The sequence below is a fragment of the Protomyctophum bolini genome (assembly GCF_963924005.1).
Source record: "Protomyctophum bolini genome assembly, chromosome: 11".
Taxonomy (NCBI): domain Eukaryota; kingdom Metazoa; phylum Chordata; class Actinopteri; order Myctophiformes; family Myctophidae; genus Protomyctophum; species Protomyctophum bolini.
In genome coordinates this window covers 32,731,703-32,759,398 of record NC_137872.1, presented here as the reverse complement: position 1 = coordinate 32,759,398, position 27,696 = coordinate 32,731,703, and the positions used below count along the sequence as shown (strand labels likewise).

Genomic DNA, 27,696 nt, shown 5'->3' with positions numbered 1-27,696 from the left:
TAGCCTCATTTCTCATAATTTTGGACCGTGGGCTATAGCCCATATCGTACGGCATACTATAGTGCGCCGTTTTTCATTCTTTTTGAGGATTTGAAAAAAATGACGAAATGACAAAAACGATGGGTTATAGCCCATGTTTTTTGAAATTTTGAAAAAAAAAGTTAGCCTCGTTTCTCATCATTTTGGACCGTGGGCTATAGCCCATATCGTACGGCATACTATAGCGCGCCGTTTTTCATCATTTTTGAAGATTTGAAAAAAATGACGAAATGACAAAAACGATGGGTTATAGCCCATGTTTTTTTAAATTTTGAAAAAAAAGAAAGTGCAGCAGCGCAAATGCAAATGCCCAAATAAATAAAGGCAGTGCAAAACAGCAGGTGTCACTAGTAAAAGTCCGGCAGTGACAAAAACGAGAATAATAATGGACGGCAGTGCAGCAAATGGCCAGCAACCAAGTCACCAATAAAAGTTAAGCAGTGGAAAAACACGAAAATAAAATAACTCCAATAGTTATTGCTGTTTTCCTATACAGCTTTTAAATTCGATGTCCAGTGTCCACTACATACCAGGCTCCTAATTGATGAGTCTTTGTGGCTTTGAGCTACGCGTCCAGTTAGTTAATTCCCTTCAGTCTGTTGTTCCAATCCTTTTTCCTTGTTGTCCCAGAATGTAACATTTCTGGTTAAAGTCCTCTTTTTTACTTTGAAAAACCAATACATCTAAATCCAACAGGACTCAGTTTTACTATGTTGTGGCTCTTTGTTGGTTCCAAACATTTCTACCTTATGCAACAAACCCACTGATGCACCTAGGGACTATGGATGTACGCAGGTCAAAGAAAGAGATTGTCCACAGGTTCAATGTCATGTTGTTGTATTTACTTTCCTTTAAAGTGCATGGTACATTACAAGCAGCTCCTTCTGTGTTGTCTCTTCTGTGTTCTGTCTGGTAAAACTGGTTTGTCCACCAGGTGCATGCCGCTCCCCAATCACCCAGGCCTACATATGCTCTCTCTCAATCAATCAATTAGGCCTGGGGAGGCGTGCCCTTGGTGTCCAAACAGTGATTCCAATACATAATAACCCCTCAAACCAATACCCAATATTGCCAAATAATAACTACAACAATTGTGATAATAATAATAAATAGACATTCTAAACAGTGAGGATGGCTTCTACAGTAAGGATAGCACTCAATCCATTGATTCACAATACACTTGTATGGCGTCTATATCGTATGACGCCTGCATGAGAATCACTGCTCCAGGCCAGGGTAGTTTCTAGGTGAAAGTGATATTTTTATGTGTCATAGGCCCATAGCCTGCCATTGAGCCCCATTATAAATCAAATTTGAAAGCACTATATTTCTAAATCTATGAAACATTTTTGTCTTGGAACTTATACGGAACGCTTTCACCAGGCATAGTGAAACGGGAAACAATTTAACGGAACACCGGAAGCATACTGCGAAATTTCCAAAACATCCGCTGCAATCATCGTAGGCGCGGTAACTTCATTTTCAACCTCAATGAATGTAGTGTAGACTACACTGCGTCATGTCACGGTAGTATGAATAAAACTGATGTAATTACGGGGGACAGAAAACGACCACCGCCCATTAAAGTTCTCTCGCGTCAGCTGAGAGAAGGAGAATGTAAAGGACTCAAAGGAGGACTGCACGGTAACAACACCGAGTGTCTAGTCAGAGTGGGACGCGGCCGGTCGATCTCCGTCTCAACAGTATGGATGCAGGGGACGGTGCTGGAAGCCAAGCTGGACCGCAACACCGTCGTTCTTCTGGACGAGACGGGCAACTTTGTAGTGCAGGGTGTCAACAACATCCCCAAAGGCAAACCGTGCTTATCTCAAGGTGAGTGAGTAAGTGAGTTATTACACTTACTTACAAACATTCACTTGCTGATGATGAATTGAAAATGGTGGACGGCCCTTTCATGTGAAATGTACCCATTCTGCAAACTGTAATTAAATACTTCAATCAATCTTTATTATTATTATTATAACAGTAGAAACACACACAGAACACTCCCCATGGAGGACCCTCAGTCCCTACGCTCATTCTGTATGCGTAACTGTTAACATGTTTCTATCAATCAATCAGGTCTGGACATTAACTCTAGGACAAGTGGTTCTCAAATCTTAATTAAGGACCCTCAAATTGACGTGCATTTGGCCACGCAGCCCCAAGATTTGTGGTGGCACTGTGGCAGAAATGTCAAAATGTTCAAACATTAAACAAAAATTGCTTTTTTAGCTATAGAAAATAGCTTGTGTATTATATATTGATTCCTGTGCGTTACAATATGAAATCCAGACCACAGACCACCATAATTCAGATTTACAGCCACTTATAGAGGGTATGCGCATGCATAAAGCGAATGGCAAAGTGAGTTTAACATTGCTTAACGTTGTTTAATGCAATCATATTGGACTTTTCTGATTGGATGTATGGGCTGTCGATGCCATAAAGTTGTCTTTTGCCACTCAGTAGGCGTTCCCGCATAACTTCCTGGTTTGATGTCACACGCATACCCTCTTGGTTCCTATTATGCATTTATCTTGAGACCCCTGGGGTCCCCAGATCCCGCTCTGAGAAACACTGCTCTAGGATTATAGGATATAACATTCAGTTAATGCATATTTCTGAGATTGTTATGGCATTGGATTATGGCTAAATATTTTGTTCTTACTCCCGTTTCTCCTAGGTAAATATGTCATGGTGATGGGTGTGATCCAGGCGATTTCCCCGGAGCCTGTGATCCGTGCTGTGAAGATGGCAGACCTCTCAGAGCATGCTGCCCTTCACAGGAGGATGTGGAAGCTGGAAGTGGAAGATCTGCAGCAGATACTAACTTGAACAAAGTCACGTCCATCGTGAATGCTGTCTTGGGAGTGTGTTGCTTCTTGCTTGGGTTATAACCCTATGGATACCATGTCACAAGGATATCTATTCTATTGGATATCGGCGTCAGGAAAGGGTGCCACTGTCCCCATCGTTAACTTATTTTATTCCTACTCATTAAACTGTCAGGTGAAATAAAATAAATGTTAGACTATCTTTAAACTTAGTGTATATTTAAGGATCACTACATTTCAGTACCTGTTGCAGATTATCTGAAAATTACATGGATACTACTGGATATCGGTTGCAGAGGGTGTCACTTTTCCCATTGTATGTTGACTTATTTTATTCTTAAACTAAGTGAAATGTTCAGATTGAATACTGTAACAAGATTGTTAGCAGTACAAGTAGTACTATCAAAGGTTATACTAAAACAGTGGTTTTCAACCCATTTCATATCAAGGCTCATTTGTTCAGCAATTGAGTCACGGACCACCATTTGATGACATTTAGCCTCTCGGACCCAAAACTATATTTGGTTGTCGTTTGATAACATTTTGTCCACATTCCATGCTGTATTGATGTTGGTACCATTAGGAGAGATAACAGGCAAACGATCAAAATAAAAAATCTTCTACATTCTCTAATTGTGGAGACTTCTTGTGAATTAACTATTGCAGATGTTAATAATTTAACTCTTTAAGTGGTTGCACACTGGGTGCGTTTTTGGGGAAACCGATGGAGAAACGCAGCTAGAAATCCGAAAAATGAGCTTGTGTGTGGGGACCTTTACTCTTGAGCGTACAAAACATTTTACGCTCTCAAGAGTTAAAGCTCTAAGGTTCCATTTGGTTACCAACTCTCCATTTAGCTGGGGACCACTCGCTCAAGGACCACTGGTTGAAAACCACTGTACTAAAAGCTAGTATTTACAGCTTGTTTCCATTGTGGTCCATGAGAACATGAATACAGTATGAACACTCCCTAGTGGCCAAGGAAAAACATCTGGTCTGCATTTTCCAAATGTAGCTTTTATAGCACCACCAGGAGGCCAACATGTGAAATACATTTTATATTAGTCCAAACATCACAAATCTGTACACATGATCTTTAGCCATGTTATCAAGACAGACCCGTCTGATATGCTGTAAGTCATTGGCTAAACTGCTACTTTGACTATAGAGGGTATGCACATACATAAAGTGAATGGCAAATCGAGTGACAGTTAATTTAATGTTGTTTAAAGTCATTTAATGCAATCAAATAGGACTTTTCTGTTTGGATGTATGGGCTGTTTAGGACAAAGTAGTTTTTTGCCACTCAGGCATTCCCGCATAACTTCCGGGTATGTCACGCGCACGCCCACAACAAACAGTAATGACCTGGTGGAGACCTGTACTCCGAGAAGCATTTTCACACCTACAGATTGACAGGCGTCAGAAGACTACCATTTAGATTTGATGCCAATTTTAAAAACGCTTCTAAAACCTTAAAATGTTTATTAAAACAGATTGTTGGTACATCTATAGCAATAACTAATGACACAGGTAGCATCCAGATTCAAAGGTAGAATAATGTATAGGTTGCGCCAAGTCTAAATGGGTTAATAAATGACTCCCTAACACTCACAAATAAAATAAAATATGGGGAACAGGAACGTTTAAATATAGACCGTCAGGTCATCTTAATGTTATCTTCAAAGATAAATTGATGAAGGTCTGTGTACTGAAACATACTGTTGCCAATCATTTTATTTCCTAGTGAAGATCGTGTGAAGGAGTGCTCTCTTAAACAAGTTAAATATTTTGAGTCTTTGATTTTTTTTTCATCTCTAGCATGCACATTTAGTTATTTTAAACACAACTGTAGTTAAACAAATCTTTATTTGGTTTTGGTGCCCTTTACATTTGTAACACTATCAAATAAATGGAAAAAGGGTAGAATAACATAACCAAACATTTTAACTTTCAACTAAAAGTATTCCATTTTTAAAAGTTCTTTGATGGGTGAAAGAAAGTCCTCAACCTATATAGGCCTCATTAAAATTAACATGACATTACAGATCAGCTGTAAATACTAGAACACGTCTGATCAGTATTTCCTCATGCCATTTTCAGACAAGTCTACTGAGAGATGCATAGCAAAGCTTCTAGGGTGATCCTGAACCAATTGAAATGCCCCATGATTTCTGCTAACAAGACATGATGTGCCTTTGTCTTTGACCACAGTACCCGGACATTTCTTAGGGACTGACCCAACTGCTCCCTCCGTTTAATTAATTTTGTGATCGGTTCCCTTCATACCATGGAGCCCCGTCAAAGCTCACACAATTCAGCAGTTTGTGCCTTACACTGCAACATAGTCTAACCAAGTGAACATGAATATATCAACTTCCCATTATCAACTTCTCATTATTACTTAATGTCTTTAAGCAGAAAACTGTATTTACCAAAGTCATTGTCATTTGGTGCTAAAAGATGGTCTTTTCTAGCTTTGGCCAATTTCATCAAAAGGAATTCCCTGCGCTCTATCCACTCTTTAAGTTCCTGGTTCCCATGTGCCAGTTTACACAAGTTGTCCTCCGTGCAGGTGCTTTTTAGGTATCTGTAGAAATGTGCAAAAAAATTACATTTTCATACATAAAAAAGCAGAAATAGCAGTTAGCAGCAAGTTTTACGTGTTTTAAGCTCTTTGTTGTATAAAATTGATTAAATAAAATGCCAGTAATTTCTTGGAATATTTCAGTTCTGTGCACTTTTATTAGGAAGCCTAATATAAAATCCAAACATAAATCGTAATCTCAATTAATTGTGTGACAAATAATCGTCGACATAAACGTGACTACACTATATACTATCACTAGAAGTGGGTCAATAACCTTACCTTTCACAAACTCTGAAAGTGCCGGTGGGAAAACGATACTGCCAGCAGTTCTGGTCATCTTCAGAGTTGAACACTTTGTCTTTGTGTTTTTCTGAAGTGATGTGCTGCTGCCACTGCTTGTCACTGTTGCAGTTTTTACCACACAGCCAACAGTGATTACCAGCCTGCCAAAACACAATATAAGTTTTTTTTAGGAATACACTAATATAAGTGAATTACTCAAACCCTATATACTTCATTGATCAGGTTCTCCCAGGGGTCTTTACTTAAGTTGGCCCCCTTCTTTTTTTCTCCCTCTTTACCGAAAGCTGACCTACAAAGCAAATTGTGTGTCACTGTCACAGCATGTTGTGAGCAGCAGCTTAAAGATCTTGCCATTTTCGCTCGCCACATGAAGCACATTCAGGTTCTCCGAGTATAATAATAACTGTGCCTTCACTGCCTTGTCCAGCATTAAAAAATCCGACTGCTGAATTCAATGACTTAAAGATGGGGGGATTATCAAATTCAGGTACTGTTGAAATGTCTAAAGCAAATGTGTCTTTGAGCCTTGTGTGACACGTTTATCAGCACTGCCGTGTCTGGAGATGTGCTCTCAGAGGAGGTCTGTAAAAAGTTCTAGTACTCCCTCATTTCACCTGATAGAGGGCAGGCACTTCACAGAAGCACTATTGTTCAAGATCTGCTCTGAAAGAAAGGCTTACTCCAACTTCTGCTAAATCCAGACAATATTCAAGGTCAAGGCCTTTTATCCGGATAGAGGGGAGAGAGTGATATATAAAGTTAATGAGAGGAAATGGGGTGATTTTCACAGTGTAATATGATTGTGGTTTTTGTCCATTATGCATACTCAAAAGGTCCATTGTTCATTATATGCATTTCCAGACGCCTTGTCAGGAGATACCAAGGTATATGGCCTACATGAAAGGAAAAACACTAATGACTATTTACGGATTCATTATAGTTAACTTACGGTAATAACTTTCACTAGCTTTTCTAGTATATAGGTAAACAATCCACAAAGAGCAAACTTTCATTTTAGCTGGTCCAGTGTCTATATGTTAGACATTCAAAAGGCATGAAAATTATGCACTGCATTAAAGATTTCATTGAGGCAACACAACTGCCTAATTGGCCCACCTACGCTTCTGTTACTAATAGAACCATGAATGACACATATTCAAATTATAGTTGCACCATGCCGCCTTCAAATGTTCTCAACTTCTCATACAGTGAAGGGAGTGCATTCGGCAATACGATGCTTGCCGAATGATGTAAATGCACCCTGAGAGTCCAGGCACCACTCTCGAGCTTCTGATTTGTTTTGCTACAGATTCGTTTTAATACCTTGGTGAATCCCTTCCTCTTTAAAACATAGGCACAAACAAGCCTTGTGCCTTAAGATGTTCCAGTGTAAAATGACCCAACAGCATTTTGGGCCGGATGGTCATTACAGTAATCTGCATCCAAAAAGTGATAATTGCTAGGTACATTTCGGGTCAATGCATGACTCTTGAATGTATGTATTGATCCGAGCAAAAAGATTTCCCCTTGTGGATTATAAAGGACATCTAGGTAGGTAATCTAACCCAGTGGTTCCCAAAGTGGGGTCCGGGGACCCCCAGGGGTACCTGAGGGAGTTCCAGGGGGGACCCATCTATTTTGTTCATGTTCATAAAGTGCTAAAGTGTTTAAAGCAGTGGTTCCCAAACTTTTTCATGTCAAGGACCCCCAAATTGACACTACTTAGCCCGTGGACCCCCATTTGAAAAGATATGCCAGGGACCCCCATAAGAGAAGACGTACACATTTAGACGTCTACATTTAGACGTCTACATTTAGACGTCTACATTTAAACATATACATTTAGACGTATACATTTAGACAGTGTCTCCCTGAGTGCCTCCCCAGTGTCCCCCTGAGTGCCTCCCCAATGCCTCCCCAGTGTGCCCCCCGAGTGCCTCCCCAGTGTGCCCCTGAGTGCCTCCCCAGTGTCTCCCCAGTGCCTCCTCAGTGCCTGCCCAGTGTCCCCCAGTGTCCCCCCAGTGTCTCCAATAGCAATACAAGAGCAATAATACAAATTAATCTTAATGTATTAATCTTATTAATTAATGAATCAAATTAATTAATTAATCAAAATTGCGGCCTGTGCCCAGCACCATGCCAAAGCTTTTTCCTGCAGGAAACACTGCTTGTGGTTGTAAATATATTGTTATCCGTGTTGCGAGGATGAGGGGGTACCTGGAAAAATATCTACCCCAAAAGGGGTAACTGGTCCAAAAAAGTTTGGGAACACCTGATCTAACCTACATACCAATTCAGTCGACATGATAAATCTTGACAGCCTGCTTTCAGTACCATTCTCTATTAAGATGCTGTAGTCCGTTTGTGTGAACTTTCTTAATAAACAAGGGAAGGGGAGCCAGGACACGGCACGGGGACAGCACACTTATTCTAAGGGTAGGGTTGCATATTGTATAATGGCAGCTTTAAGCAAACATGGTTGATTTGCATGTGTCGTTGAAAGTATTGTATCATACTTTACTGAGACAAAAGCATTGGCTGTTGGGAAAATCAACGTAAAATAATGGCCACCACCATGTCAATCTGTCCAAATTGAAGTGTTTTGGTGCACAATACATTCAATGAGCTGTTCCTACCACTTCTTCACTGTAGTCTGTGGGCATGAGAATCTGCTTGCCATTCTCCCTAACGGACTTGTTGGAGGTCTCCTCACTCCAGCCTGGCTTCTGAGACTGCAGCCACTGCTCATAAAGCTGGTCCAAATCTGGAACTTAACCACGGATAAACAATGGGACAAAATCATCATAATGGAACAGTGTCGGGGAATAAAAACATACAGTAATGGCTATGGTGCACTTTGACACATCAGTTAAATACATTTTAGACCATATCTCTGCTGTCAGGCAGAAACCACCCAACTCCAAAATGTACATTTTGCAGGAAGTAAAAAAATAATCCAGCTCAAGTGGAGTTAGGTTTAGGCTGAAGCGCTTCTTAATACTTTATTGGTTAAAAAAAATAAACAACAATACAAACAAAAAGATGGCTCAATGGGTGGAGTTACATTTGGCAGCCGAAGTGCTTTTTTTTAACCAACACATACAGACGTAAAGGGTGTTCAATGATGCACTGATTTATGACAAAAAGGGGGAAAAACTTTTGTTAGCTGGTTTCTGCCAGACAGTGACGATATACAGTATGATGATAAACTCACTGTTGTTATCCTTCATGTAGGTCCAAAGGTCTCTTTCCTCTGCACTATGAGCAAAGCTGCAATTCCCAATGTATTGGCACTTCTTTCCTGCAGTCACATGCATGCAAATCTTGAGAGAGGGGGGAAAAGAAAGTCATTTTCCGGGCACTATGAGATTAACACTAACACGTTTTAAATGTGTTTTGAGGTCAACCTCAGGATATGCATGCATTATACACAGACATACCTCAAATTGCAACGGGACAGGCTTTTTGGTTGGAAGTGGTCTCACAGTTGTCCACTTTTTGCGCTCATTAGAGCTGACCAGCACCACTCGTCTGTCTTTTGACCACCTGAGATTAATCAAAGGTTAAGCGTCAGGTGGTTACATGAGACAAATTAATACAGTATGAAATGGACAGGACAGAGATTATAATACAGTAGGAGATGAATCAAAAGGTTGTAAGTGACAGGGTTTCATATTAGATTGATCAAAAGGTAAGTGACAGAGGGACGAGATCAATCAAAAGGTACAGTAAGTGCCATTAGCAGTGTTACAATTTGTTCTGCGTGAAAGATCTACCATCTGGTCTGGTTAGTAGGGGTGTCCCGATTCTGAATAGACAGCGTCGTTGTTTTTAACAGTATGTGCTCAATACAGATGATCTATTATGTGAAAATAAAAATATACTTTGTAAATTAATCAGGAGACAAACAACCCTAAAGAACAGTTATCTAATTACGAGGTTCAGCAGTTACTTAAATCCATGCGACAGCTAAAGAAAGAGTTATCTCTAAAAGCAGGGTCTAGAAGTATGTTTTGAGCACATTCCAGCAGCAAGAAAGGGCTGCATAGTAAACGGGCCCTAGAACCTTGCTAGCTCTGAACCACCACTGACTGAGAAAAATCCTGACCCATGTAGGTTCTGGAACCTGCCTACAGCAGGCGTTGCAATAGGTAACAAGACTACTCGCCCCGTTTCTGTTTTCCTCCCAGAATGTTCCCCAGTGAGGGGTGGGAGAGGCTGGACAGCAGACGGCTGGACTTTTAATTTCTCTAACTATAAACTTTCATGAGAGCAGAACAGCCTAAGTACAAATATAATTTAAGTCTGTTATTTATAATTTAAGTCTGTTCACAGAAGTTGTTGTAGGATATGTGGGGATTATCTGACGAGGTACCATTTGAGTGGGCAAAACCTTACATATACTAAATAATACTAAATTGTTTATAGGGTCAATATAAGTAAAATAATATAGCCTTTCCACAGGAGTATCTTTTTATATTTTTCCAAAAATAATACAAACAGCCAATAGCATATTACAAAGTTATCCCCCTCACTGGTGAAAATTCCGGGAGGAAAAACGTGCAAGCACCGGGGCGAGTAGTCCAGTATTCTTGCAATAGGCTCTGTGCATAACCTGGTTTCCCAAAGGTGTCATAGCCATTTTCAGGCTCAGATTCCCATAGAGTCACCTGATTGGAGCGGTAGCAGACACGGAGGCTATCCCAAATGGATATTGAATAATATTGACTTGGTCCAATAATTAATGCAGGGGTGGTTGGTGGAAAGGAGTAGTATTTTTCAAACCACAGGTGCAATATGTTGTGGATGAGGCCTTTGTTTTGATATATATTCAACTTCACTAGCCAGCCTCTTGTGTCTGCTACTGAAACTGTGTTTCAGTTTAAAATCTGCTGGCGCACCAATGGGAAACACTGAACCGGAACCAGGTATGCCACTTTCAGGAAACCGGGTCTACAGTCATCCAAAGCCTACTGCATTGGTGGGGAGGCTGTCCTAGCCACGGTAGAACAACAGACGAGGAAGGGTTGACTTTATGGCAGAAAAATTAATGTGCTTCTCCTAAGCAACTCCAAATATCCATGACCACCACTACCACATGGCCAGGTTCACTTTCTGGATAACCCATCAATGAGTGGAGGGAACAAAAGCCAAACACTGTTGTATGATGTGAGTGCACCAATCACACAGCTTGTACGCCAGACTGCAAAGGCAAAATTCACTACGACCATTCAGTGCATTATGTACCACTCCTACTCTCACTTGTGATGTTTGGCACAGCTGTTCATTAGTATGTTTATCTCTGCACTGTAATACTAGGCGGTTTCCTAAAAAGCCATATGCATCTCCTGGCCAGGAGGGAACAAGTCCATCCAAGTATCTAAATGTGGAGAAGCCAGAGAGTGATTCAGACAGCCATGTAAAGAAAAGGTTAATGATTACCATTCCTCCTCACCAGCTGGAGTCGAGACATGTAAAAATACTCACGTGTGCCTGGCCTTGGCTGTACAATACTTCTTGTTCTTGTCTGCTTCAGAGAGTTGTCCATTTCTCCAACACAGTCCACAGACGAACATCATTTTCAGATTTGGCGGTCCAAACCTCCTCTGTGAATGGAGAATTTGCCAAGAGCAACATAATAAGAAAAGTGTTGTAGCCAAATCTAATTAGTGTCCTTTATAAAAACCAAAATAGGGCTGGGTACCGCTCACATTTGAAGCAATACCCAGAATTTGGTATTGGCACCCAGTACCAGCTGAACGTCCTTCAGCCAATATAAAACAAAAGGTGCCTTTGCATTTAGAGCCCCAACACTCCCCTGCCTGAGGAGATAAGGCGTGCCGAATCTCTGTCCTGTGTTAAATCTTTGTTTGTCATTTTCTTTTACTTGTTTGCTATTGGGATGCATTGTTTTTAACTTTGTATGTGTCAAGCACTGTGACTTCTTAAAAAGCGCTATACAAATAAGATTATTATTATTTTAATATAGTACCTCTAAAAGTTCATTTTATTCTTTCTTCTTTATTTTTTACTAAAACAATTTCTGTTTCTATGTTGTAGAAACACCTGTATGAATATAGCTCCAGTGCTAGCCACTGACCGACATGCCAAGTAACATTAACATACGTATTTTCTTTTCTGGGCAAATGAGTGAGTCATACAATATACTAGTAATTAACATCTCAGCGAGCCCACTCAAAGTACAGACATTTATCACAGATTGATCTTAAGTAGGTACTGATATAACTAAGTCTGTCAGTGTGCTTAAATGTACAGAGTTCGGTACCCAACCCTACAGAACATAACTGTAGTGTATCTACAGTATCTTTGTGTTGTGTGAAATGGTGAGCAGAAGAGACCATGGGATAATGCTTTTGTTCATTAGCACACCTTTCTCTTGGAGTGCAGCATTTGTAATTATGCAGTGTTTTAGTTTTTGTAGTTTTAGCAGTGCATTAGTTGCCACAGCCAATCACACCGACCAAAACATTATTTTTATGGCAATGGTGATGAGTGGCAACTACAATATGTAGCAATAAGCAACCAACAAGAATGTGAAGTCAAAAACATACCTGGCCTCCTGGCAAGGTATTTGTACTCAAAAACTTCCGTGCTTCTTGTACAATATTTTCATGAGTGATGCCTATACAGAGAAACAAAGTCAATCAAATGAAAAACAGCATAAATAATCTACAAGTAACACAACCCGACACTGATTTAAATGCAGCACAACAACAACCATCTTACCAAGGTCCCGTTGCATCATCCAGACCTTCAACTCAATCAGGCTGTGGGCAAAGAAACAATCATCTTCTCTCACACAGCCAAAGCGCACCTCGTGACGACAAAGGTCCAGCTGGCACTGTGGATGCAAGGGTCTAATTTTAGAGTAACGCACTGTGGTTTCCTCTAAAATGTGGACCAGGCACCTGAAAAAAGTAGAACGTTTACATATTATAGTTACACTTCAGTTTTGACTGAATGCAAAACAGCGTCAAGTTATCCTCGCCATAAACCAAACAACCTTGGAGTTAGAATCCTAAAATGTTACATTGCTTACTTATTATCTTCAAAGTCATGCTTCGTCACTGGATGAGAGCAAACAGTAGGGTTGGCCTTGTTGGGCTTGCTGATTATTCTGGGTTTGTGATCAAAACACACCTGTTGACAGACACATTTTAGAAGTTGCAATTTTGGACAAGTTTGGGAAGAAGTATAAAGAATCAAACCTAGTGAAAATGTACTGTATTTCCATACAAGTAGCAAATCAACAAGGGATTAATACATGGTGCATACTTATTACTTAGTTTAGACTAGTCATTGGTTAGACATGGGTTAAGGTTAGGTTTAGGTGTGCTGCCCCGTGGGAGGTTAGGTTTAGGGTGAGAGTTTGAGATGGGTTGTAGATGTACTGTAGGAGTAGGACTAATGACTGGTCTAACCAATGACTAGTCTAAACCAAGTACTGTCTAAACTAAGTACTGTACCCATTAATACAGATACACACATCTGGCATTAAAAAAATCACTCGTGTGAAGTGAGGGGCGCCTGGTAATGTTTAACTGCTGTAAATAAACATTAAAAGCCTTAAGTAACTTAGATAGCATTTTATGTAGACATATACATGCGTATAGCTTGCTTGTTTTTATTTCCGTCCAAAAGCAAGCATGGCAAGTGGCAATGTTTCTATAATCTATATACCTAGTTGCTTGGATGTCGTAAATGTGGCAACCTAGCGGGAAAAGTATACTGTACTCCTCTGTACTGTACTGCACTGTAGTCCTTTGCACTGTCCTGTCCTGTCCTGCGCTGTACTGTACTGTACTGTACTGTACGCTGCACTCCACTGGACTGTATTCCACTGTACTGTACTGTACTGCACTGTAGTCCTTTGCACTGTCCTGTCCTGTACTGTACTGTCCTGTCCTGTCCTGTCCTGTCCTGTACTGTACTGTACTGTACTGTACTGTACTGTACGCTGCTGTACTCCACTGGACTGTATTCCACTGTACTGTACTCGACTGTATTCCACTGTACTGTACTCGACTGTATTCCACTGTACTGTACTGTACTATAATGTACCGTATTGTAGCATGCTGGACCGTACTGTATAATACTGAACTGTGCCATACTGTACTATACAGTAGTGTACAATACTGTCCCATACTGTACCGTACTATACTGTCCGCTACTGTACTGTAGCATACTGTGCTGTACCGTGCTGCTGTGTCCTGTGTATGTGTGTGTGTGCAGTGAAAAGGGGATGAGGAAGTTGTGATGTAATTTGCGTCACAGTGAAATGTTGCACAATAACAGTGTCTGACAATAGTAATATTTGTACAGTAAATATGGCAGTTGTGGGGAAGCGATGTAGTGCATATGGATTCGGGTGGCGATTTTTTGAATGATGGAATTGTTAAAAAGTCCATAGACTTGGCTTTAGTGACCTAAACAAACATTATAAAAACATGATGTAATTTCAAAAGCAAGATGTAGGAGGTTCTAACGCCCCTCAAAAACATCACTACAAATACTATCAATTGCACTTGGGGGGGGAGGAGGGTCAAAAATGTAATATTCTACAGAAAGAGGACTCACCCTGCAGAGAAACATGAATATCCCACGGTGCTCCTGTAGGACCTTGGGGACTGTCAACTTGGCACTATAGTTGGGCCCAAAGGGATCAAACAGCAAATCCCTGTAGAGAAATCCTTTTCGCTCCAGGGTCCAAACGTCAATCTCCTCCTGGCAATATGCAAACGTGCAGTGGCCAGGATATAGGCACTCTTGTCCAATGGACACTTCTGCAATAGAATATGAAATATCTGTTTAAAACGTTGCATTTAGCTCAGAACTGGACACTGTCTGGCCCGCGGGCTGATTCTGACCGGCCCGCGAAAGATTACTTGATAATTAGAAAATAAAACATACTTTCATTACCATATGGGTGGACTACAACCAACCGCATTGCTTTTATTTTGAAGCCCATGTATTCTCACACTGCACGCATTCTGCACGTCAACTGTGCACGTGAATTGCGTGTGATTGAGAACCTGTCTTCCTTCCTTCACCCCCCTTATATGCGAAAATGTCTGATTTTTGGATTTATTGGTGACAACAGCGTCGGTGAATGCAAATAGCCATGAAGCCCAGCTAAGCATGCAGCTCCACAAACTTACTCGCAGGAGGACAAGTTAAATCCCATTATGCTTTATTGCTTTATTTAACCCGCCTCGCCAATAAAGTTAAGTTAAGTTATGTGGCATGCTTCTGAAGTTCAGAACGTTTGGGCGATGCGCCGTGAGCTTGTGGATCGTCTGTTTTCGGCACGCGAGTCGACACCGTTGTACCACAAAGTAAATCTGGCAGAACATGCACACATCAATGCCTGCCAGGGTGCCAAGTCTCAACAATATCATCACTGGTTGTTGTTATTGTGTTTTCAGAATGTTGTTGTTTAATGGTTGTGAGTGACTCAACAGTGCTCATCTCACGCTGATAGTAAGCGCAGTGCGCCATGTGGGTTGTGAAAGTGGCACCACCAGGGTCCTTCATGGAAGAACAACTATTAAAAGACCTACCTCTAATGTTCTCATTGTTAAAATGCTAGTATTTACATGACTTGTAACTTAAAACAAAAACATAGTTTTTAACTGGGAAAGGAAACGTCTCAAGCAGTACAAAGTCAAAGAAATCACACCCATGTGAAATGGGGGGCGCTCTTATTGTAAAGTACATCATCATAAATGGCCATTTACTGCTTTTTTTATATAGAAATCAAATTGATATTATACATAATTAAGTTCAGCCTTTTGGCCGGGCCATCCAAAATATTTGGAGGGCTAATGCGGCACCAACACCCCCATCAGGTGTCTGGCTTGTGGTCCTGGAGTACACAATTCAGTCATTTTATATTGGAGACACCTTTAGTTTGAAAGCCGCCATGAAGTGAATTATCGCTACGTAACGGGTCCCATGAATGTTATTTAATTCACCCAAAATATACATTTTGTAACCGGGGATCATATTGTTTAGAGAAATGAGGTGCAAATCAAGCTTGATTTGATCCAAAAAGAAGAATTCTCACTACCGTTGTTTTTCATCGCACCGGAACCGGAGTGTTACGAGCGCATAGAGAACACAGTTAGTTACAGTGAAGAGTGACAGGGTAGAGGGAGGAAGAGAGGGGGAGAGACATGCAGAAAAGGTCGCCATGAACGGAAAATGCATGGCACCGCCAGGCCAGAGCCCACATGTGGCATGCGCCTGGACCACTAGGCCAGCGGGCGCCAGACAGTGTCAATTTAGAAGTTTCTTTGTTGTTGCATTCACACAAACTGTGAATGCAACAACTGTTTGTGTAGCTGTCTCTAAAGAACGGATATCCATTTAGTTATTGGATACTGCAGCAGGCCGTCTCTTCAGGCTATGGGGTGGAAAGTGAAACTACATAATCTGGGAGATGAGATCCCAAAGAAGCCACACCATGTAGCATACTTCAAAGGGCCTACAAAATGTTTGATCTGCTCATATTCTAATATAAACATGCGTTTGACAACACAGCAACAATTGCATCGTTCCCAAGTAGGCCGGTGGCAGACTGTGACGAGAACGTACAGGTCTAGTATGTTAAAAAAGGTACTCATTTTAAGCCCCTGGCTGAATACCAAAAACTATACAATGGGAGCGAAATGCCAATGCTTCCCTGCTTGGAACTCAGCATGAAGGTTTGCTTTTTTACTGCCTCATGCTACAGAAACAGGAGATGCTATGGGCCACATGGCTATTGACTTAATATTATTTATTTAAAGAAGGGGAAAAGTACACATTCTTTGCAGACAAAGACTTGATGGAAATTAACTTTCACATAATGAGTGCCGTGACTTCTTGTCCAATTGCGTCTTATGAGTGGTCGGTTCTTTGACAGCGAGCCTGTGTGTGCATGCCTATGTGATATCAGTGTGACATCTATATACATTCCATTATTAGTGATCCAGCTGTATAACAACATAATTATGAGCTCAGAAATAATTACCCTTGCACAGGTAATAGGGTCCAACATATTGGTTTCTCGTTGGTCTCGGTCGGATTAGCTTCCAAGATTTGTCTGGTAGATGTTTGATTCTACCAAGCAAAGCATCCTTCTTGCATTTGTGCTCTTCAGTATTTAGTGTGTAGTCTAACATCCCGGCCCCTGTAGAGTTCAAACACATTAAACAATGGTCACTGGATTTGTTAAGTTAGAAAGCAGTGGCACTGTTACCTTAACTATCAAACCATTTCTCACCAGTTTTGACGAAACATTGTGAACATGCTTGTCTGAATTGATGAGTTTCTGCTAAAGGATTTTTTGCCAAATCCACAGCAGGAGGAAGGGCTGGGTTATTGGGCATACCTACAGCCATTCCCATGGGGCAATCATGGTTGTTGACCTAAGAGAAAAACAATTTTGGAAGAAATACAGAATATATTGGTATGAATGTATATAGAAATCATTTAAAATGTAAGCATTAATTATGAACACGTACAGTACACACCTGTGTAATGAAGGAATGCTGAGCATATTCTGTGAAGTTCTGATCTATGAATTAAGCAGCCAAAATAATAAAATGTTTAAAAACATGAATACGGTTACATACATACATGAATACATCATTAACAACTACAGTTAAATTAAAGATAATCATTTTTTGACTATGGCTTGTACATTAAAACAAACTATGGACTGCACATTAAAACACAAGCCAAAGTACTATGTAGATGCGATCTAGTCTAACTTGGACTCTTGGGGGGGTGGACCTATTTTGGAATTATTTTTAAATATATGAAGGTATTGTGGGCTGGGATTTTACAAAAAAGACCCCCTTTTAAATACATACATCTCAGAAGTTGAAGCAGTTTTTAAGGACCCACTTTTAGGCCAGTGCAACAGAGCATGCTTTTGCCTTTTTTTAAACCCTCCCCATTTTAACACACACAGTCACACAGTCTCTCACACACACACACACACACACACACACACACACACACACACACACACACACACACACTGAACAATTACAGTTAAATTAAAGATTATAATTTTTTTGACTATGGCTTGTACATTAAAACAAACTATGGACTGCACATTAAAACACAATCAAAAGTACTATGTGAATGATCTTACCTCTTGGATACTCCGATATGGAAAGCCTATCCAATGTATCCATGGGTGAGGTGAATGAATCCAAAGTGTCTGCACCTAAATATACACTTGTTCCAGACTTGTGATATGGTGCCGGCAGATTTACAGTACACGGCGTACACTGCGTCATATTGAGAAATTGGTTCATATGTGAAGGCATGTAGAATGCACTTGGCATGGAATTGCCTGAGGCAATACTGGTTGGCAAAGGAATAGGCCCCTTCATTGTGGGTATATCCTGGAGGGAAAAGAACAATAGTCTAATTTCACATTGGTATGTGGCACAGCAAGGCTCAACAGATGTCTACAATAAGCCGACACTAAAACAAGGACAAGATTAAGCTTTGTTAATTTATGCACTAACCATGGCAGATTCTGGGGGGCCTGCTAGGTCTAGTAGATCATCAAGGTCATCACCAATGATATCACCAATGATATCATTTTCAAAATCTTGATGGGATTCAGGCAAAGAGTAGGATGTGCTTGCTCTAGACCCATTGACCAGTGTGGGCACACAATGAGACACCGCCTTGGGCATAGGCACAGACGCAGGCACTGGGACAGGCTCGAAGTTGCAGGCCTCAATTGGAGATACAGAAGAGATATTTCTGGGAGGATGTTCATCCGCAGCTTTGTCATTCGAAGGCGGGTTCACTGCCACTGGAGCTTGGACCGGTAGTAAAATCCCACTATCCTGAGACACCCTAGAAACTTCTAAAACATGAGGAAGATAGTTAGAACGGTCCTTTGACAATGACTTCAAAAGACATTGTCTTTAAGCAAGTGATGGCTTACCTATTTCTATATCATCCACAGAAGCAGACCCAGGAGATGACCCTGATGTTTCTGAATAACTTGATTCATTCAAGACGTTCAAGGCAGGCTAAGAAAAGAAAAAAAAGAACGTCACGGTCAGGTTACACAAAGAAACGTGACGCACACAAAGTGTGGTAACGATTTAGCATACGATTGATACTGTTAAACTTGGACTTAATGCATAGTGTGAGAAAATAAAAGATCTTGGTTTAAGGCAGTGTAGGCGATATATTTTGATTGGGGTGTTAAATAGCTCTATATTCCCATAGTACGAATGAATGAATGGTTTATTTCGATTTTTCAGTTAGACAATTACACGATCGAAAAGGAATAGGCAGAAGCTTATAAGCCTATCCTTATTACATAACAACTTAGGACTAGTAATCATTGCTAGACAGTGTTTTGTAACAGGAGTCTCTACAGCTCCTGAACGGAAAATGAATGTTCTGGTCAGGATACCAATTGTTTTCAATCAGGAGAGAGAAACCACACAGGATTCAGGACAGACGGGTGACGAAACAAAGAAAATGAGCAGACAAATTTGAATTGGAAGACTATAAAATGGGGTAAAAATTGGGTTCTCTCTCCCTGAAATTGGCGACGCACCTGACTATGTATTTTTTGTTCATTAAACTCTCGGAAAGCATGACTATCAGAATAATAGAACTTTAACTTTTTAATCAAAACAATCACTTACAGCACCTTTAATCCAAGACATGCATACCTTACTCCTAACATAAGCTTTACGGATTTTCAATCCCAGCAATTTGGCAAGGTCCTGAGTCAATTGTATGACATTGAGATCCTAGGGAAACAAGATAATATTTAAATTATATTATTATTATTATTATTATCAAAACTACTTCTAGAACGACATCTAGAAATAAAGACGAACTGGACCCTTATAGGCCTGTAACTCAGACCTATTTGTACACCCTGAGTTATTGCAAGACTGGGTGTCCTTGAAATATAAAGGTTTGAGAACCACTGGTCTATAATGTCCAAAGAATGCTTTCATCCATATTGTGAATGACAGGTCAGGTTCACAAGTGAGGAACCCGCCTGGGCATGCCTATTGGGTTCACACCATTTCTCTCCATAGCTAAGAACAGACCTTGAGCTCCTATTCAAGGTTTTTCTAACTTTAATTACCAAATAGCGTTTCCCCTATATGAATATAACAGTGTTACATGGGGGCCCACCACGCCTTACATTTTATGTAAATTATCTTTATTTTTTTCAATGGAAGAGGACTCTTTTTGCGAGTCTCTTTTTTCTGTAGGCCTACGGACCCTTAATGTTACACACAGGAGGAGAGCGGGAGGGAAGGGAGATTGTGTTCTCAATTAGTGTTTGTCTTGTTTTTAATTAAAAATGATTGGGAAATCAATGTCCCCAATTGTCTCTGCCAGCAGGTCAGTAATTCTTAGCATCTCCGCTCATGAATAACGAAAGTGCAATTTTGTATAAATCTGTCGTCATAAATTTCTCTGGGGTGTAATCAGTCTCAGAAATTACGGTGCTGATGCAAAACAGCTGGTAGGATTCACTTTTCCTTTTCCACATCCTCCAAGTTATCAAAATGACGTGGCATAAACAGAGGTCTTTACACGTACTACAGTCTAGATGCAAGATTTCAGTTGTAACGCAACTATAGCAGATCTACAAGCTCGTAGCGCGGCACTCGCTTGTAGATACTTCTTTCACAGCGAACATTTTTAACTAAAATCTTCTGGGGGATCCCTGGAAAAACATATTTTCAGATATGTTATACATATAGTTTTTGGGGGTCCTTGACATGAAAATGTTTGAGAATGACTGACATAGAAACATAGGTTTTTCAGTCATGATTTAGAATACTTTTTTTTTATTTCGACATCAGGTATAAATGGGTTGAACCGTTAGTAGTGCGTAAATGTGTATTTGCTTACTTAGATGGTGGAGGACCTGCACTGAACCACTAAATGTCACAAATCATATTCTGTAAATTGTTCCTGGCCGTTTTAGCCAGGTAATTTGAGAATGGAACTTGGCTGCCCCACAGAGATGATCAACTTTTGAGAAGGTCAGGTCAAGGATGAAATCATGAAGGTTATGGTCAGAAAAGAGATCAGCTTTTGGTTAGAAAATATCACTGTCAAAGATCAAGTGATATCTCTGTCAATCGCTCGAGTGCAAACTGAGACATGGTCATGACTCGTAGCTTATTAATTATGTGCTTGTTATTTATTGTATGGAACTATGTGGGGAATATATCTGTCTTTTATGTACTTCACCTAATGTTGACGCTGTGAAGAATACGTAAAATGAGTCATCCTGCGTCATTGGGCGTACGAAGTTAAAGTGTACGACTGTACGCTTTAAGTTAACCAAATCGCTTTGAAAACTCAATATACACATGACAACTGAAATAACCGTGTGACGGCAACGTCACAAGAAACAAATCCGATCCCTCACCTGAGGCACTGCTAGAGAACACTTGGCAACAGCCTCATAGGCCTCTTGATGTCTCCCCAGCTCCTTCAAGGACTTTGCTTTTCTGTACAATGCTTTGTAGTTTCCTTCATTCAACTGAAGTGCCTTCTCACAGTCGTCTAATGCCTGGTCATAGATCCCCTAAGGAAAATTAATGAAAATGTCTCAAAGACAGTCTGATTGTTATACATGTTCACAACATGAAATGGAATGGTGTCATGATTTGAAATACAGGGTGGCACAGGTCAGGTATGGAAGCTATGATGTAGCATGTAATTAACACATATTTGGAGACACTGAACAGAATGTAGGTTTGTTTCCCCCCTCTTTCAGATGTTACTGCCTGGTTATTACAGTGTAGATATAGTAAAACTAGATAAAGGAGTGCAGTGGTCTTGGACATAATACAATAAAATATCTCTGATGTGTCCAGTAGTTAGTCAACATGACAACTACTGGTTTTACTCAACGTACTCTTCTCAAACAACCAAGACATGTTTCTGCCTAGGTTTAAACACTCAAGGGATCATGTACATTGGTTTACAAAAATAATTGTATAAATTGGATTGCAAATTACTGGAAAAAAAAATAGAACTTATCATTGTATGTCACACACACACACACACACACACACACACACACACACACACACTCTCTCTTTCTTACCGGTACAATATTTAAGTATGCTGCAGCACGATTTGCATACAATTTTTCTAGTAGTCCTGACGGAACAGCGATCTCTTCAGAATCTGCATATTCTGCGATACTCAAGGCCTCAGTGTACATTTCAATGGATTTTGTCCATTCCCCTTCATTAAACACATCATTTCCTTCTCCAAAAAGATTCCACACAAGGTCCTCAATGAACACCTGAATACAGAAGATAATTAGTTTAAATACTACATTGGACATTGTGCATATAATAACTGTGATTTGGCTTTGAATTCATGTAATTTTGTATGGGTCAGCCAATATATTCATAGTAATCATTATAGTGTTTGTTCAGTCTCTCCAGTGCATGTTTAGGTCGGGACAACAACTTCATCCAATCAAGAGAGAGAACTCATACAGGATAAACAAGTGAAACCCAAAGTGATGACAAAAAAAAGAGGGGAATTGGATGACAAGCTGATAAATGATCTTTGTGGAGTTCTCTTTCCTGACTGGATGAAATTTAAAGCCCGCTTCAAGATGGGGCAACCCCCATAACTGAACAAACCGTGGATAGCGATGATTACTATGAGAATATTATGATTCATAAAAAATATCACACACACACACTAGCTTTAAAAAAAATTAAACCCCTTATTTAGAAGGGACAAAAACATGTATGACATCAAAACACGAGTTCTACTATGAGAATAGAAATAGTGTTATCCTTACCTCGTACTGCTCTTGTGTTCCAGGAAAAGGCAGAGTTGATCTAAATGCAAAGAAGCAATCTTTCTGTGACAACACAATAACCAAACACTAATGAAGAATACAGTACAGTATGTGAATCTTAATATTTTCTCTGCCCCCAAATTAAGATGGTTTCAAGAAACACAAAACAGGAAAGTCAGACCTAACATTATGCTTTCAGCAGGCTCTGTACATAAGGGGAACATATTGATGTCCATCAGGTTCTATGTTAAGTAGGGAACATAGAACCCGGGGAACATGGAACATAGGGATGCATTACTCATAGTCTTTGTTTTCTGACGACCGGGTGGCTACGTGTTTGAACCAGAAACACGATATGACATCTTCATGTGTGTTGCCGGAACAAATGAGTCTGCTGAACCAACCAAACGAAGCTATGGGAAAGTGAACCAGAAAGAGAGACGAAATGCCACCATCTGGAAACTCAAGACTATAGAAATTCGCTGAGCCCATTCCTTTGTACAGATTCCTAAGGAGGCCTAGCCTGGGCAGCCTTCCTTTTCGGGTTTATATCTACGGTCAGGAGCGGATGATATCGCTACGTCATGTTGTAGTATTGCCTTGTAGTCATCAGGCAGGAACAATCAATCGGAACTTCCTTTTCTCAATTAAAGCCACAGGCTACGAGAGCTTTTACTGTAATTCTTCCGGTTTGAAGGAAAAGGAAGTTCTGATTGATTGTTTGATGACTACAAAACAGTACTACAACATGACGTAGCGATATCCTCCGCTCCAGACCGGTTCACACAGCGATTTTGTAACAGAGACCAGGCTTTCCTCCGAGGTGGAAAGCCTGGTGAGGCGAGGTCTTCTGTGGCCCAACGTGACACAATGCATTGTAAAACATTATGCCATTTAATTTACACATAGCATAAATGTAATCTTAAAAACACAATATTATGCTATTTTCTTTATAAATACATCTGTCTCACAGCTAATGTTGTAAAATGATGATGTGCCTTAATTACGTTTTATGTATGTATAATGTCGTATGTATAATTTATCTTCTGTAATGAATGCACCAATTGTGTCACTTCTTGCATCAGATTGTCTTCTGTATTTAAATGCAATCTAGCAATCTCAATCTACGCAAAGGACGTCATTTTCCTTCTATTAGTTTGTGTGGTTTTGATTAGAAACTGTCAAATCTCTGAATAAAACGAACATAAACAAAGCATATAACCTGTTACAACCTATAGGCTAATAGGCTTGCAAATCTGCAAATTGGGTCAGGAAAGCATTCTCGTGACAATAAGTGCCACGTTTGGTCTGTTTTTCCAAGTACAGTCTCAAACTCAATGTAGGCTAATGATCCAACTAACTAAGCCTGGAACTAGTGCAGCACGATTCTTGCTCAAATGTGAATCTCAATCTTCTTGAGATCACGATGCTCACACGATTAAAAACAATGTCCATGAAAATATGTATTGTCTGTAGTTGCTGAACATTACTACATTCAAAATGTGGTACCTGGAGCCAACTACTGTGGCTTTAAACAGACATCAAAGTACTTGACTTAAACTCTCTTAAAGTCTCTTTCTTGTAGCAAAAACATAAGAGTAACTAAAATGAATTGGACAGTCAACTAGTGCTGCACTGTTCTTGCTCAAATTTAGAAATGAGATTGCATAGGTGTCTGAATCTAGATCTCAATCTTTCTTAGATTAATTGTGCAGCACTACCTGGAACTCATACTGCAAAAGTGATCTAATAATTCAGGGACAGCTGTCCATTTGCGCTGATGAATACTTGCTGTCTTTACTAATGCTAGAAATAAATAGTCTTCTGTTTTGAAGGAACAGACCTTTTTCCTCAGGAGGCCTTTTGACACGTGGTGTCATGGTTAAACACAGCTTATTGTAATAACTTAATTAATTCTGGGTATATTTCATTTAGGTCAGTGGTTTTCAACCAGTGGTCCAGGTGGTCCCCAGCTAAATGATGGAGTTTGTAACCAAATGGACCCTTATTAGTTATTTAACTTTTGAGAGTGTAAAATCATTGTTAAACATCTGCATAACTTAATTTACAATAAGTCAACATAATTAGAGAATGGAATCGTGGACAAAATCCTATCCAATGATAACAAAATTCTTTAGTTTTGGGTCAGTAAATCTATAGATCTCATCAAATGGTGGTCCGTGGCTCAAATGCTGAAAAAAAATAATGGGCCTTGATATGAAAAGGGTTGAAAACCACTGATTTAGGGGTCACTGTGTGCCTGCATGGACAACTCATGTACTGTTAACTTTATGCTGGCACACAGAAACCCCTACAGTAAACAAATTAAATGGACCACCAGGCCAGCTAATGTCATTGGCTTCAGATGTGTTTACCTTTCTAATCTATGGCGTGTCAAAATGTCTGCTGTGCAAAAATATCTATTATAAGTCACAACTTAATAAATAAGCATCCCCATTTTCTTCTCACAAATCTGATTAGGTTTAATAACAGTGCACAGTGAAATCCTCTGTGTTGATTTATCCATTTGTAATTCTGAGTGTGTACTAATGGTAACAACCAAATGTAACCCGTATGGTTATTATTTTAAAAAGTACTGTGTGGAGCAGCAGGTGACAAGCCACATTCAAGAAGAAAACTTACTGAATGAACTGTAGTCCTTTCTGTATCTCATGCCAACGACTCCGTCTGTCCTGACACGCTCCAGACATGTTCGCGTGTTGATATCAGGTCCTGGGAGTCAGTACCTACAATATTGACATAAATGACAACTGTTCACCGTCTCTTGGAAAAGAATAAACAAACATCTGCCATCTACAGGGTAAAAAGTTTTTTTTTTTAAATGTCAACTTCAACTTATCAATTATTAAATGAACACAAAATATTTATGGACTGTCTAACCCATCAAGTGAAGTGAAGGTGGGGTTTGTTTACACATACAGAAATGTAACCAAATTGGTCCTTGAGGGGTTTCCCAGCTAAATGTACATTTCGATCATGTTACATGCTAGAAGTTAGCTGTGACATGATCAAACTGTTCATTTTGACAATGACAGGAGACAATAACAACAGAAACAAGTCCACAGGACTTCTTTTTGGTTTTGTTATCCTTTTAGCCCAAATGTCGTTACATTTGCATTTCTGTCTAGGGTAATCAATCAAGACTATTCAGATGGTAGAGGTTTCACTCTGCGTTATCTCCCCATTTACAAAATGCAGTACAATGCGATACGATAGTGTACAGTAGATGACGAATTCTAAATCTAATCAGCAACCAAAATCATCTTTTATCGGGGTCCCTGGCACAAAATATTTTCAAATAAGCTCAGGGTTCTTGACATACTAATGTGGAGAAGCACTGATCTACATTAAGAGTGAACCTGAGGCTGAGGATTTTACTGCTTATAGAGTAGACTGTCTAACTAGCTCTGGTCCATAGCCTTCTAGCTGCTTCGATTCTGCCCTGCAAGCATTAGAGCTATGGACCAGAGCTAACTGTCTAACCAACAACATATTTAATAGTTTCTTGCAACTTAATTACTACAATGTACAATCTGATCTGGTGTATAAATAAATGTAACCAAATTGACCGGTTAGGCTACTCTCAGACTTGGGAGTCAGTTGAAATAAACCCAACAACAATTACTGAAAGATATTAATATTTACAACATGATAAAGTGACTCTTGATAACGTCTTTGCTTCCGCATTTAGCTAGACAGTGACGACATTTCCCAATAATTTCACGAAAGTGTCTCTGTCTGAATAACTTTTTTTTTAAAGCCAATAATAATAAAGATTATCAGTGTTGTATACGTGTTTGAGAGATTCAATAACGTCCGCTCCAGCACAGCGGTGCCAGTGACAGTAGCCTACATGGTACAGTAACACATGACAGTTAACACACACGTGTTAACAAAACGGCAACGGTCAAAGAGAAGTACCCCGTTTTGGTATGAACTATGAACACGTGTTCTAAGCTGTCCACTGACCAACTGTAATAATCACCAAGTAACGTTCATCACGTCGTTACTGTCAATTTCCCTGTAACGTTGCTCTCTTCCTGATAGCTAACATGCTAAAATGCTATCGTTAGCTTCCCCTGCTTCACCTACCACCTTTATATATTTATTTATAATAACGTATGCGAGCCCGACAACAGTTTAACAGCCATTTTTTTAAATCGGAAATAAAAAACTAATAAACTTAGTTTATGGTTATTAATTCCCTCCTTTCCCTTCAGAACAGAACAGCAGCTGGGCTCGAGTGAAGTGTAGAGTGTTAACGTAGGGCTGATGTTTAGCTGCTCTGACAATCATGTGTGTTAATTAAAAACACTGCTTGTGTTTGTTGTTTGTGACCGTCGTCTCCGATCATAATAACGACACATTATGATGTGATATAAAGTTGACAGCTTAGTATTTATTCCGGCGGCGCACCCGGTGGTTTCCTGCCCCGCTTGATGTGTGTTCTTATGCTGCTGTTCTAGGAAGTAACGTTAACAAAGCGAAGGCATGTTGTCTCTGACTGGACTGTGTGTGTGTGTGTCTTTCTTTCTTCTCTCAAGTTAGTATCACAACCAACCAACGCTAAACAATGGCCCGGGCCAAACAGTCAGAAAGGACACGAACCGGGGACACATGATATGGACCAGAATCACAATACTCACATGAATGGATCGCAACGTCTGATAGTGTGCAGTATAACATGCGCTATCCGTGGGGAAACTGGGCGCAATCCGTGTGTCTTTTTTAGCTCAAAGTGTTGTAGCCAGGCTAGGCTAGCTGCTAATGTAGACGTGCTGCTTCTGTCGCTAAAGGCCGCGCTTCTCCTCCGTTTTTCTTCTCGTGACAGATTTGAGCGTCTCCCGCTGCGTTACTGCCCCTGACTGGTGCTGTGGTGAAAGTGCAGTAGTAAATTACAGGAAATGTGACTATCATGATAATATCATCATTGTCATGTCATGATGTCATGTCAAGTCATATGATATTATGAAAATGTTTAATACTAAATGCACCAAGTGTGTAGGTGTGTGTAATCCAAGTATAACGCGAGAACCGTTCGCCCCACC

The 27,696-nt window shown here is 40.1% G+C and overlaps 2 protein-coding genes across 2 annotated transcripts; one reads left to right on the top strand and one right to left on the bottom strand.

Moving 5' to 3' along the window:
* The first annotated feature begins 1,455 nt into the window (after window positions 1-1,455).
* On the top strand, window positions 1,456-3,536 carry rmi2 (RecQ mediated genome instability 2). Its single transcript, XM_080774906.1, has 2 exons — window positions 1,456-1,872; window positions 2,726-3,536. Exons 1-2 carry the CDS (start codon window positions 1,572-1,574, stop codon window positions 2,875-2,877), a joined length of 453 nt encoding a protein of 150 aa, XP_080631032.1. The 5' UTR covers window positions 1,456-1,571; the 3' UTR covers window positions 2,878-3,536.
* Window positions 3,537-4,287: 751 nt separating this feature from the next.
* On the bottom strand, window positions 4,288-27,430 carry zc3h7a (zinc finger CCCH-type containing 7A). The gene is made up of 22 exons (XM_080775267.1): window positions 27,295-27,430; window positions 25,271-25,374; window positions 22,628-22,667; window positions 21,911-22,114; window positions 21,227-21,385; window positions 19,494-19,574; window positions 18,749-18,836; window positions 18,318-18,667; window positions 17,936-18,191; window positions 17,307-17,350; window positions 17,057-17,201; window positions 16,805-16,963; window positions 14,368-14,573; window positions 12,830-12,930; window positions 12,517-12,698; window positions 12,342-12,412; window positions 11,257-11,375; window positions 9,210-9,315; window positions 8,984-9,092; window positions 8,406-8,539; window positions 5,746-5,909; window positions 4,288-5,466 (listed from the first exon to the last, which is right to left on the bottom strand). Exons 2-22 carry the CDS (start codon window positions 25,336-25,338, stop codon window positions 5,277-5,279), a joined length of 2,976 nt encoding a protein of 991 aa, XP_080631393.1. The 5' UTR covers window positions 25,339-25,374; window positions 27,295-27,430; the 3' UTR covers window positions 4,288-5,276.
* Between the last annotated feature and the right edge of the window lie 266 nt (window positions 27,431-27,696).

Excerpts from the sequence above, each read along its gene's own strand:
- rmi2 (XM_080774906.1), top strand. The coding sequence starts at position 1,572 with ATGAATAAAACTGATGTAATTACGGGGGACAGAAAACGACCACCGCCC. Across the intron at positions 1,873-2,725 it reads CAAACCGTGCTTATCTCAAG|GTAAATATGTCATGGTGATG; the intron begins GTGAGTGAGTAA and ends CGTTTCTCCTAG.
- zc3h7a (XM_080775267.1), bottom strand. The coding sequence starts at position 25,338 with ATGTCTGGAGCGTGTCAGGACAGACGGAGTCGTTGGCATGAGATACAG. Across the intron at positions 16,964-17,056 it reads ACAATGTTTCGTCAAAACTG|GGGCCGGGATGTTAGACTAC; the intron begins GTGAGAAATGGT and ends TGAACTCTACAG. Across the intron at positions 9,093-9,209 it reads CTGTCCCGTTGCAATTTGAG|ATTTGCATGCATGTGACTGC; the intron begins GTATGTCTGTGT and ends CCCTCTCTCAAG.